This window comes from Antechinus flavipes, chromosome 1 (genome assembly GCF_016432865.1).
Source record: "Antechinus flavipes isolate AdamAnt ecotype Samford, QLD, Australia chromosome 1, AdamAnt_v2, whole genome shotgun sequence".
Taxonomy (NCBI): Eukaryota; Metazoa; Chordata; class Mammalia; order Dasyuromorphia; family Dasyuridae; genus Antechinus; species Antechinus flavipes.
In genome coordinates, this window is record NC_067398.1 from 246,401,001 (window position 1) to 246,414,514 (window position 13,514).

Sequence of the window (13,514 nt, forward strand, 5' to 3'; positions counted from 1 at the left end):
GAGTCACAAGCTAGGAAATGTCTGAGGCCAGATTTGAATTCAGGAAAATGAATCTTTCTGACTCCAGGCTAGCATTCTATCCATTATATTACCTAGCTGCCTAATTATTACAGCTGTCCAAAGTGGAATGAACTGCTTTGAACATAATTGGTTCTCCCTCTAGACAAAAGTTAAATGATGATAAGTGTAAGATATCTTATAGTGGGCATTTTTTGGTATGATTTTCGAAAGTTGCCCTAGAGAGATTAAAACCATTTGCCTGTACCATATAACCAGTATCTACCAGAAGCTGAACTTGAACTCAGGGCTTTGTGATTCTAAGGCTAGACCTTTCTCCACCAACCAGAGATACCATATTTTCTATGGCTATAGATTAGGTATAGGAATCATTCTTCCTACCTCACAAGACTGGTAAAAAAAAAAAGTTTTTACATGTAGGCAAAATATCTGTAGAAAAGTGAGCTATTTATTATTATAATTAGTATGGAAAGTGAAAAACATTCTTCTCCAAAGACTGACTCACTTTGCCAGGAGTTTACTTGAAACCAAGGATCTTGCTTCATCCTCTAAATAGACAGCTATAGATAGAGGGTCTTTTGACTTTCACCCCCCAAGGGGAATCTCCATTTCCCTGCTTTGCCCTTGTGATCTCCTTGATTTTCTGAGGCATGTTATAATCTCTCTGGCCCTTTGGTTGAGAAGAAGCCAAGTCTTTCCAAATGGAATGGAGTCGTGACAAGGGACATATAAAGTTTCACAGAATGTGGGAGCTGGAAGGGACCCCAGAAATCATCTAGTCTAATCCCCTTAATTTACAGAGGAAGAAAATGAAATCTTAAATGGGCCAAGTTATTTGCTTAAAATGACACTGGAAGTTGAGGTAGAGACAGGATTCGAATCCAGCTCTCCCTTGTTCCCACACTGGTACATAAAGCAATTGTTTATGATATCTTTTCATGGGGGGAGGCAATTGGAGTTAAATGACTTGCACAAGTTCATTCACCTACTAAGTGTCTGAAGCTCATTTGAATTCAGATTCTCCTGATTCCAGGATCATTGTTCCATTCACTTTACCACCTAGCCACCCCAGTATCTTGTTACTTCCACCATATACATCTCTCTTCCTCTCCTCCTTCTCTCTTTTCTTCCTCCCTCAATGAATTTCCTATTTTTCTGCTTCCCCCCCGCCTTTCCCATCTCCCCTTTATTTCTTCCCCATGTATGGCCAGAACTTCCAGGGGGCAGCCATAGACACTATCTTTGCTATAAATGGACAGACTCTGCTTATATCTTGTTCTGATTCAACAATCCCATTGTAATTGACACAATTATAACAATAATCTCTGCAATTCCAAGAATTAATAATAATTCATACTTCTACAATGAATTGTGGTTAAAAAATCTTATAGACATAATTTCATTGGATTCTCATATTAACACTGTTAAAATATCACTCTACCCGTTTGTAGATGAGCAATCTGAGACTGGGGTTGAGGAAGATTATAGAATCATAAATTTAAAAACTGAAAAGGGCAGTTATGTGGCTCAGTGGATAGAGCACCAGTCTTGGAGTAAGGAGGACCAGAATTGAAGTCCAGTTTTATATATTTGCTAACTGTGTGACCCTGGACAAGTCACATAACTCTCCTTGCCTCAAAAATAAACAAACAAACATTGGGGCAGGAGGGAGGGTCTTAAAGATCATTTTCTACATTAGGAAACTGAAAACCAGAAAACTTTTCCAAAGTCACACAGGTAGTAAGGAGCAAGGCTGGGATAACCAGCTTCTCTAACCACAAATAAAGCCCTCTTTTCATTGCACAGTGAAGATTAAGTGACTTCCCAAGGTGAAGCCTATAGGCACCTTCTCAGAATGGTATTTATTAAATGCAAAAAATAAAATACATAGGATTACAAAGGAGATCAATTATACAAAGTAATGAGGTTAACTTTTTTCCTTTCCGAGTTCCTGGAAACCCTGAAAACTATCTAGATCTAGATCTAGATCTAGACCCTGATCTAGATATTACTCTTTAAAAATAGGGAACTAGACTAGATATTCTCCGAGGTCCCTTCTGGCTCTAAAATACAATAGAGTTACTTCTGCAAACTCCTGAGACCTGATCTTGAGTCAGACTTAGGGGAACACAGGACGGGTGGGCAAGCAGGAAACCTGGGTTTTAGTACTGTGTCTGTCAGTGGCTTGAGGTAATCATCTCTTCCCCTCCCTGGACCTCAGTTTCCTCTGTAAAAAAGAGGGAGCCACCATAAGCATTGTCTAAGGTCTCTTCTAGTTAATAGATTTGGTTTCTCAACTGATGACAGATTCTTTCTCTCTCCCTCTTCCCTCCATCTCTTGTTTTCTCTCTCCCTCCATCTCTTTGTCTGTCTCTATCTCTTCTTTCTCTATATCTCTTTCTGCATCACCCCCCCTTTCCCCTCCCCATCTCTCTCTCCTTCCCTCTCTTTCTCCCTCCTTCTCTCTGTCTCCTGTGTGTCAATTTGCTGTCTTTGTGTCTCTATCACTGTTTCTGTCTCTGTCTTTTTCTCCCTTTTTTTTCTCTCCCTTCATCTGTTTCTCCCTCCCTTATTTCTCTCTCTCTTTCTCTATCTCTGTTTTTCTGTCTCCTCTCCTTCTCTCCCCCACATCTCTCTTTTCTCTGTCTCTGTCTCTCTCTCTCCATCTCTCTGTCTCTGTGTCTGCCCCTGTCTTTCTCTCCTCTCTTTATGTCTCTCCCTGTATTTTCTCCCCCTTTTTCTCTGTTTGTATCTCTGTCTGTCTCTCCCCCCCACTTCCTTTCTTCTTCCCTTCCCCTCTCTTTCGGTTTATGCTGTTTTTATAATTCTTTAGGATAAGTATTCACAGCTATCTGCATGAATCTGGCCCCATATTTCTCATGCCTCTTTCAAGAGCACATCTAGCTGGACCCGGGCCAGCAATTTATCCTACACTTCTTTTTATTGCTCCACTAAGGGCCAGGCTCACTGCCCTAAACATCTTAACTGCATTAACCAATTTGCAATCTGGTCTTCCTGAGTTTAGCATCACAGCAGATAACATCATGAAGGACATGAGATCCAAGCCCACACGAAAAAGCATCTGTAAACCCTATTAAAAGTCATCAGGGCTATAATTAAAGCAAAATGATTGCACAAGACTGGAGGATGAGTTGGTTTTTAATTACTCTAATGTGTACAAACAAAAAAAATCTCCCTCCATTCATTCTAATTAGAATGTTTGTACTTCTCAAGACTGGCTCTGATTCAAAAGACCTTGTTCAAAATGTTACTTGACTTACCTTGAAAAGAACCTTGACTTTGGAGCACAATGGCCTGAGTTCCAAACCTGCCTCTGCCTACTACTACCTGTATGAATTTGGGCAACTCACTCAATCTCTCTGAGCCTCAGTGTTTTCATCTGAAAAATGAAAGTATAAATCCTTTTCATGTCTACATGTGTAATGGCAGGAAGGGAGAGTGATAGAATTCCTCTTTGGCCCAAACCTTTTCTGTATTTTAGATTTCTTTTTTATATTCTCAGTGCTTAGCACTTTGTAAAGAATAAGCACTTAATAAATGTTTTTAATTCATGTACTCATTCCTGGGATTAATAAAACTAGGCCTTCACCGCTAGCTCACCAATTGTGTCTTTCTCTACTTCATATCTTGAATAGCCCCTGCATCCTGTGTCATGGTCCCACAGATAATGGGCACTCAGGGACACCTTGCCTAATTTAGGTCTCCTCCTCCCTTCATCCTAGGCTCATCTTTTCTATCCCCTGCCTTCCTCCTGGGATTAGCGCATAGCTTCATAATTTTGCTCTGTATCTTCCATCCTTTTTGTATAGACTTCCCTCGGGTGGCGTCCCATCTCACTTTAAGACAGTTGATGCTAAAGCGTCTTTCTTCCATTCACCCTCTCCCCACCTCACCCATCCCACCAACCTTGCCTTAGGTACCTACCGGAGACCAAACTGGAAGACAGTGCCTGTCTAATAGCAGCTGGCCAGCCACTTTTATACCTGCTTAATAGGCCTGAGCCAGCATGAACTTAAAAAAGAAAAAAAAAATACCTAGGATCCAGTAGCCCAGCTGATCTCATCTTCTAAAACTTGATTGGACTCAGCCTGAGTCCCTCAGGAAGGATCAGTGAATGCTCTGTTTCTTGGGGAATTCATCTTCCCTTCATTGCCCTTGTAGGGAATCCGATGACCTCAGTCACCAAATTCAGGCTGTTGATCTAAATAGATTTGTTGTCTAATGAATTTTTCTCTTAAAGTTACATCTTGATCAGCGCCACTCAAATGGGATCTTAATGATGGAGGGATGTGGATGACTAGAAATATTCAGTTCCTGACTGCTAGTTTGCTTGGAATGGGCTTTGAGCAATGTGAAAAATTGGAATCTTTATTTCTCCTATATTTTGGTGGGTGCTGAGAAGAAGGGGATGGGAGAGGGGAGTGGATCAGCCTGAAAAAGTATAGAAGCCCAGCTTACGAAGAAGATCCAAAGAAGACCCTATCCTTCTGATTTTAGATCCATCTGCTGGCAACACAGGAAAATAAACAGCAAGTGGGATAGATACTCAAAAAAAAAAATAACGAAACTTTTTAGGGGAGATGAAAGAATGTACCTTCCTTCCTTCCTTCATTGGAGAGCTAGGAGTTATGGGTGAGGAAGATATGATATTCCCTCATCAGCCATGAGATCCCGGGCAAGTCACTTAAACTTTCTCAGCTTAAATTTTTCTCACCTATATAGGGAAGAAATTGAACTTAAGTGTCTCTGAGGCTCCTTCCAGCTGTAAATCTCTGATCCTTTGAAATATGTTGCATTCTATGGTTAACCTATATTGGATTACTTGCTGTCTGGGGGGGAGAGGGGGAGAGAAAAATCTGGAACACAAGGTTTTGCAAGAATGAATGTTGAAAGAGAACTGTTCGGTTCTGCAAACATATATTGTATCTAGGATATACTGCAACATATCCAACATATAAAGGACTGCTTGCCATCTAGGGGAGGGAGTGGAGGGAGGGAGGGAAAAAAAAAATCGGAACAGAAACGAGTGTCAATATAAAGTAATTATTAAATAAAAATTAAAAAAAAAAGAATGAATGTTGAAAGCTATTTTTGCATGTATTTGGAAAAGAAAAAGCTATTATTAAAAAAATTTAAGAGAATTTTGGTGCATTCAGGATAACATGGCCCTATATTAAAAATCAGAGGAGAGAGTCAGTCTTTGGAGGCAAGAAGACTTCAATTCACTCCCTGCTTTTGACACATATGGGTTGTGAATCCAGGATTTCTGACTCCAAAGACTGAATCTGTCCAAAGCCAGTTTTCAACAAAAGGCCACATCACCAGAAGATGAGCCCAAACAACAGGAGGACTCCTCTAGGTTGCTGAATAGTAAATAACAATACACCAATTAAATCACAATGAACTTCCCCAAATCATGTTGTTATCCTATACATTTTTCAAAGGTCCCTTTTAGCTTTCTCATTTCCATTGTAGTATTAAATATATTTATCTGCATCAGAGCAGGAAAAGGTATGACACTCAGCCCACTCGTTGCCTCAAGACAAGTTTTATTGTCACTAGCAGGGGCCATGCAGTAAGTGGCTCAGGATTGCAAAGGTGACATTTGGCAGCTGCAGCTGAAAGTCCCAGTTCAATGGAGAGGAGCTCCGTGAAGGGCCAAGGCAGCAAGATGTTTTAGATCTGTCGCTCTAGAGATTAATATTCCCCAAAGAATGTTTTAATGCTAGGAAGAGCTACTGAGAAGTAGCTGAGCTGAACTGCCCCCAATGTATCCAAGGAGAGATATTCTTAAGCATATGGAGGCACCAGGATTCCTCGGTTAACGGGGCTTTTTTTTCCATTACATGGTTAGTTCCCATGTAGTCTCTTGCTGTTCAGTTTCCTCTTGAGGGTAGTTTGGTAGAATTTTTGATCCCACTTTATAAATAGTTCAGTGATAACCTGCAGAAGGTGGATTATTACCTTGGGGAGGTTAAGGTTTCACTCATTAGATGATGCTCACAATAAATGACAAGATGATTATTGTTACCAGCCCCCTCCCCCCTAAAAAAGATTATTCCTGGTTCTTTTTTTTCTTTAAAAATAGAGATTATCTAAATTTATTCTTCTTGGAATAATTTTGATTTAAATAATCTGGGGGAGTTGAAGGTGTCATGATATGGAAATCACTGTCATATGAACCTGCATGATTCGGAGGAAAAGCTGGCAGAGCTGGAAATCCTGCCCTAGTGTGAGGGTTCTTTACATTTTTGGAGTCAGAGACCCCTCCAACAGTCTGATGAAACCTATTTTCAAAATCATGTTTTTAAATATACAAATATTTATAATTACAAAGGAAACTATTAAAATGCAGTTATCATAATATTTAAAAAGTTCACAACCTTAAACTTTAGCAGAGGCAGCATATACATATGTATATGTGTGCATATATATATATACACATCTTATATATATCTTACATTGAAGGAAATCAGCAGCAGCCCCTATCAATAAATCAAATATTTTTTCAGCTCATATTATGTATTAAGTAATATGCTAAGTGATGGGGATATGATAAAATATATATGTATAATATATATGTGTGTACATACATGTAATACACAGACACACACACATATATTTTGCCTTGGAGAAAATCATCAGCATCTATCAATCAATGTCAATTATTATTTTTTCAGCTCATACTATGTGCTAGGTATAATGCTAAGTGATGGGGATATGATAAAACATATATTACATATATGTGTGTGTGTATATTACGTGTATAATACATAGGCATACACTCATATATATACATATTTGCATATGTGTATATGTGTATATATATATATATATATATATATATATATGTTTAACACCTTGGAGGAAATCATAGCATCTATCAAACAATCAATCAACATAGCTGATACTATACTAGGTACTATGCTAAGTGAAGGGGATATGATAAAAGCCAAAAGAGTCCCTGACCTTAATTTTGCTTCTTATAAAAAATTTTTATTTTATGCATTTTAAAACAAGCATTATGTTCTATACAAAGTAGATTGAAGGTAAACTTGGGAAGGGAGAGATGGTATTAACAGCTACAGGTAAAGTTGTAAATAGCTTCTTGCAGAATGTCAAATTTGATCTGTCTTGAAGAAAATCAAGTATCATTGATTTAGAATAGGAAGGGATTTTAGTTGTCTTGCAGCCTAGTGGCAGGGAAGAGCAGCAAAGTAGAACTCAGAAGGCTTGAGCCACAGACTTTTCTCTGCCACTTTATGATGGGGTGTCTATGAATGAATGTCTCTATCACTCAGTCTCACTGCCATCATCTGCAAAATGGGAATAATAACAATGTCTTCCCTGTCTTCTTTCTATGAACAAACTCAAATGAGATTATATATGTAATACATTCTTCAGTTCTTCAAGAATCTCTGATTTTGTTAGCATGAGCACTCCATTTGGTGTGGTACATTGCAAATCCTCTCCTTCTTTATAAATGTTCTTTATGAGTAAAAGGGTTGAGGGAAAGAGGGCAAAAAAGCAAGCCCTGGATCTCATTGTCATTTGCCTTAAATTTTTCCACTTTCCATTTATCAGAAGATCATATATTTAGAAATGGAAAAGATCTTTGAGGTCATCTAGTCTCACCCCATCAATACACAGATGAAAAGACTTGTCCAAAATTAAACAGGTAATAAATATCAATCAGCATTTGAACTCAGGTTCCCTGCCTTCAAATCAGGCACTCTCTCTTACATAATGTTTATTTGTGGGGAAAGAGGGAGGTCGGAAAAGCTTAGTTTAATTAATAATAATAATCATCTATTTCAATTCACAGTTTATTTTTTGTCTGGTGTGTATACACATATATACATACATTTTTTTCCCTTGAAACTTCAGTTACCAGTGGATACTCTTTGATCCAGCAGTGTCTCTACTGGATCTGTATCCCAAAGAGATCATAAAAAAGGGAAAAGGATCCACATGTTTGTGGCAGCCCTTTTTGTAGTGGCAAGGGATTGAAAATTAAGTGGATATCCATCAATTGGGGAATGGCTGAATAAGTTATGGTATATGAATGTAATGGAATAAAATTATTCTATAAGAAATGATGATGAGGAGTATTTCAGAAAAGCCTGAAAAGACTTACATGAACACATGCTAAGTGAGATAATGTAGAACCAGGAGAACATTGTACATAGTAACAAGAATATGTAATCAACTCTGATAGATGTGGCTCTTTTCAACAATGAAGTTGAACAATGAAGATCAATGGACTGATGATGGAGAGAGCCATCTGCACCCAGAGAGAGGACTATAGGTACTGAATGTGGATCACAACATAGTATTTTTACTTTTTTGTTGTTCTTTGCTTGCTTTTTTTCTTTCTCATTTTTCCTTTTTGATCTGATCTTTCTTGTGAAGCATGATAAATGTGGAAATATATAGAAGTGCACATATTTAACATATATTAGATTACTTGCTATCCAGGGAAGGGATGGGGAAAGGGAGGGAGAAAATTTGGAACATAAGGTTTTGCAAGGATGAATATTGATAGCTATCTTTGCATTATTTTGAAAATAAAAAGCTATTATTATGGGAAAAAAGAAAAATCCGTTATCTCAATTACTCTAGAAGTATCAGGATGCTTTAAATCAGCACTGATGCAAAATTATAATGGTTATTTGTTTGCATGCTTCTCTTCCTATTAGAGCATAAGGTTGCTGAGAGTAGAAAAGGAATAAGAGAGAATGGGAAATTTTTCAGGGAGAGAGAGGAAAGAAAAGAAGAATCCAGGCTTTGCTGTATTGTCCCAAAGTACTGTTATTTAGCTCTGATGTAGAACACAAGTGGATTATGTTGGAGAGCCTTTCTGAATTCAGCTGCTGGGCTGGTGTTCAGGCACAGACATAGGGTTTATCAATGGCTCTGCCCTAAAAACTTTCCAAATTAGTATGACATGTCAGAGTTTACCTTTGGAAATTCAGAATTAGCTCACTTCCAGGATGAAGCATTAGAAGAGTTCTTGGAGCATTATCTAATTAGAATATTATAACTATAAAGGAAGATACCATCTGTATCCAAATCTGTATCCAATCCAAAGAATTGATAAATATAAAAATATATAAATAAAATAAATATAAAAAGAATTATGTATCAAATGATTTTTCACATATACATATATATATATATGTGTGTGTGTCTAATGGTAGATACTTCTAGGGGAGAGAAGAAAAAAAGTAGGGAAAGACATTTACATGATAACTATTACTTATTTAAAAGAAATAGCAAGTTGTACATAATAGATTTATAATTTCATGTGCAATCATCTTTTATTTATCATACAATGTTATGGAAATACTTGTTTTGTTTCATAAATTAAAATTTAAAGACATTAAAAAATTAAATATAATCTATCACAGTGTTTTGGGGGCAAACAGGTGACTCGGGCTTGGGGACACTTCCAGAGTGCCACATATATTCTAGATTAGAACCAAATAACTTAGCACTTTGGGACAACAACAAAATATGAGTAGTTTCTTGTTCATCTCCTCCTACCCACTCCCCATTAAAAAACGTTTTTTCTACTCTCTCTCTCTTTTTCTCTGCTCTCAGTGACTTTATGTTCTAACAGGGAAAGCAGTATATACACAAATAAATCATGATGTAAAGGAGAGTATAATGAATGTGTTGCAGAGTAGAAAGAGTGCTAGATTTGAAGACAAAGGACCTGGGTTCAAATTTCAACTCTGACATTTATGACCTGTTTGACTTTGAACAAATCACCTCACCTCTGAGCTTCAATTTCCCCATCTGTACAATGCTGGGATTGGACAAGATGACCTCAAAAATCCTTTCCAATTCTAAATCTGTGATCTTATGATAAATGGAAAATGGGAAAAGTCAAAGCAAAGGGCAATGAGAAATCTGAGAACGGGGAGATTGCATTCCTTGGCAGTGGCTGGAGGAAGCATCAGAGCACATTTCATGGAGCAGGTGTCACTTTTTTTGGATCTTGAAGGAAGGAAAGGATTTTAACAGATGGACATGGAGAAGAAGTTCACTCCAGGCTTGGGGGGATGGCATGGGCAGAGATAAAACAGATCAAGAGAGCCAGCTGAGTATGGGGTGAAGAACACTGGCATTGAAATCAAATCACCTACATTCAAATCTCAACCCTGACTCTCTCTGCCTTTGTGACCTTGGGTAAATAAATTAACCTCTGTGCCTGATCCCTTTTTCACCTATAAAATAAAAGAATTGGACTAGATAAGAGACCTCTGGGATCCATCTTTGTTCTGAATCTATGATCTTAAGAAAAGGATATGTTAAATAGGTAGGTCTGAATCATATGATAGGGGAAGGAGTATTAAGTAAAGTAAGTTTGAAAAGGTAAGTAAAGACTGAGAGTAGAGTCTAGAATAACAGGATCAAGAATGTTCTTTTTTTCCCAGTAAGCAATGGGGAGCTACTGAAGGTTTGTATTTTTCTAGTAGAGTATTGATATAATCAGGGCAGTTTGGTAGTTCAGTGAATAGAGTGCCAAGCCTGGAGTCAGAATGACTCATTTTCCTGAGTTCCAGTCTGACCTCAGATACTAGCTGTGTCACTTAATTCTATTTGCCTCAGTTTTCTTATCTGTAAAATAAAATGAGTTGGAAGAGAAAATGGCAAACTACTATGGTATCTTTGCCAAGAAAACTACAAATCGGATCATGAGGAGTCAGACATGACTGAAAAATCACTGAACAACAAAATTGACATAATCAGAATGTTAAATTAGGCAGATTAATCTAGTAGCTGCCTGAAAGATGGATTGGAAGTGTGATATTTTCTATTAGAATAGGTAAAGCTCATTTAATTTTATTCAATATTTATTAAGTACCTACTTTTATATAAAGTTCTGTGTTGGTTCTAGGGAACCAAAGGGGAAAACCAATCAGTTCTTCAAGTATCATTCTACTGGGTTGGATACAGCATGAACATAGATGAATAAATACAGGATGTCCCAAAAGTCATAGTGAGTCAACAGCTTTATAGATATGTATTCCCTTGCACATAGCTAGTGTTTAATAAATGTTTGCCCATGCTATTTCTCCCAAGCCTAGAATGGACTTCTCCTTTAGCACCTTACTTTACCTCCAGTGTAAAGTCTTTTCTCATCCTCCTCGCTGTTAGTGTTCTCATATTCCTCAAATAGCCTTAAATTGAGTGCTTCAAAAGTCATAGAGAAATCAACTGCCCTATGATTTTTGCGGCACCCTGTTTTTACTCATCTATATTCATGGTGTATCCAGTCAACTGCACTGTGATTTTTAGAGCACCCTATTTAAGATTATTTGAGGAAGAAGAGAACACTAACATCTAGGAGAAAAAAATTTCACATATGAAGCAATAGAGGGCAAGGCAGATGGCTTAGTGGATAGAATGTTGGGTCTGAGGACAGGAAGACTCATCTTCAAATCTGGACTTCTAGGCACTTACTAGCTGTGTGATCCTTACCCTGTTTGCCTCAGTTACTCAACTGCAACATGAGTTGGAGAAGGAAATAGCAAACCACTTCAATATCTTTGTCAAGAAAGCCCAAATAGGATTATGAAGAGTTGGACCCACTGAAACAATCAAACAAGCAACAAAAGAGTTAGCCCCTAAACTGAGCCTTACAGAAAGCAAAGAGGTCCAAGTAAGTTGGGATTATATTACAGGTATGAGGGGAAGAGGAAGTAGGCTGATGGGAGATGGATGGAATGATGTTAGCGTGTTCAGAGAACTCTTTTATCACATTCTATTTTGTATCATTCTTATCTTTCTGGAGGTTATCATTCCTCTCTCTATATTAGATTGCAAGCTCCTTGAGGGCAGGATTGGGATTAGATTTCTTTTCATCTTTTTTTTTTCTGTAATGTTGGCCATAGTGATTTGCATCTTAGAAGCAGCTGGTGACACAGTACTGGACCTGGAGTGAGGAAAACCTACCTCAAATCTGGCCAAAGACACTAAATTATGTGAGTTGTGGGCAAACCACTTACAACCACTCTGTCTTCCTCTATTCCTTTAATTGTAAAATGGGCATAATAGTAGCTCCTACCTCACAGTGCTATTGTAAGAGTCAAATGAGATAATATTTGTAAAAAGCTCTTAGCTTAGGCAGTTCTCTAAAGGTTTTAAATTTTCAGATAAAGTGCTGACTAGCTTTAGTAGAAGTAAACTTTAATGGGAATTCTTTAAACCAATGAAACCACAGGTCAAGTCCCTATCTTTATGTGCCTGGCACATAGTACATATTTATGGATATTTATCCCCTTGAATTAGCAAGGTACTTAATAAATAGCTAGCTGTTAAATAAATATTTGCCCATGCTATTTTCCCCAAGCCTAGCATAGACTTCTCCATATGCACCTTACTTAACCTCCTGATAAAGTTTTTTCTCATTCTCCTAGCTGCCAGTATTCTTTTCCTCCTGAAATATCCTTAAATAGGGGTTTCAAAAGTCATAGTGCTACAGTTTACACAGGCCTTTTCCATGTAGCTACTCTGTGTGTGTCCATCTGTTCAGGCATATCCAGGACAGAGGAGTCTGAGTTGCCCAAAATATATTCAAATTTATACTGATAGGTTTGTAGTCATTTGGATTTGACTGAAATTCTGGTTGGGCTTTCATGGAAAAAAAAACAGTGGAAAGGAAAGTCTTTATGAAAACTGTGTTTTTAAAATACTCTTAGTAACAAACATTTTAAAATGGCTTTCAAGAGGCTTTCTTCATTTTGTCCCATTGCTTAGAGGGACTCTTTAAAAAATTGCTGACCTTTGCTTAAATGTTTTAGCCTCATTCCCAGCTGTTGTTTGTGGCTCTTGGGGAAGACAGATCAGTGCCTTCCCAGGAGGGCTGAAGGAACTAGTTCTTTGGCAGGAGGGCAGAAGAACTTGCTTTAGTCCATGTAAACACCAAACAAGGAGATACAGAACCCAGACCTTTAAATATCCTTCATGGTCCCAGAAGCCAAATGGAACCATGTTTACCTCCAGAGTGAATAGAATCAATGCCATGTATGTAAAATTCACAGGTCAAAGGCTTATCCTTTCAGTCTCTGGAATTTAAAAAGTGAGATCAGAGAAAAATTTCTGTGGAAAAATAATTTACTGTTAGCACTGAGATACGGCAATCTTGACTCTACTGAAATTTAATTTGTTTTCATAGACATTAAGCCAACAAGCATTATTAAATGCTTACTACATACCTAATAATGTACTTTGTTTTATTTATTAAAAACTTACTATGTGCTTTTTTAAAGTTACTTAAGTTTTAATTATTAAGACTCTGTGCTTAAAATTGATTCAGTTTAATAAGTGTTAAGTCCACAAGCATTTATTAAGTGCTATGTGTCCGACAGTGTTCTTTTTTATTTATTAAGGACCAACTATGTGCCTTTTAAATATCAAATATGTTCAGGAAGCTCTCTCTTTTGACACATATTGGCTATTTGATT

At 37.5% G+C, this 13,514-nt stretch overlaps 1 protein-coding gene across 1 annotated transcript in view; it reads right to left on the minus strand.

The window, feature by feature from the left end:
• The window catches only part of LOC127545133 (myosin-16), a 97,835-nt gene extending 86,581 nt beyond the window's left edge, over positions 1-11,254 (minus strand). Inside the window, exon 1 of the mRNA XM_051972224.1 lies at positions 11,162-11,254. Within this exon, the coding sequence (XP_051828184.1) occupies positions 11,162-11,254 (93 nt within the window). The remainder of the gene's footprint in view (positions 1-11,161) is intronic.
• Positions 11,255-13,514: the final 2,260 nt, after the last annotated feature.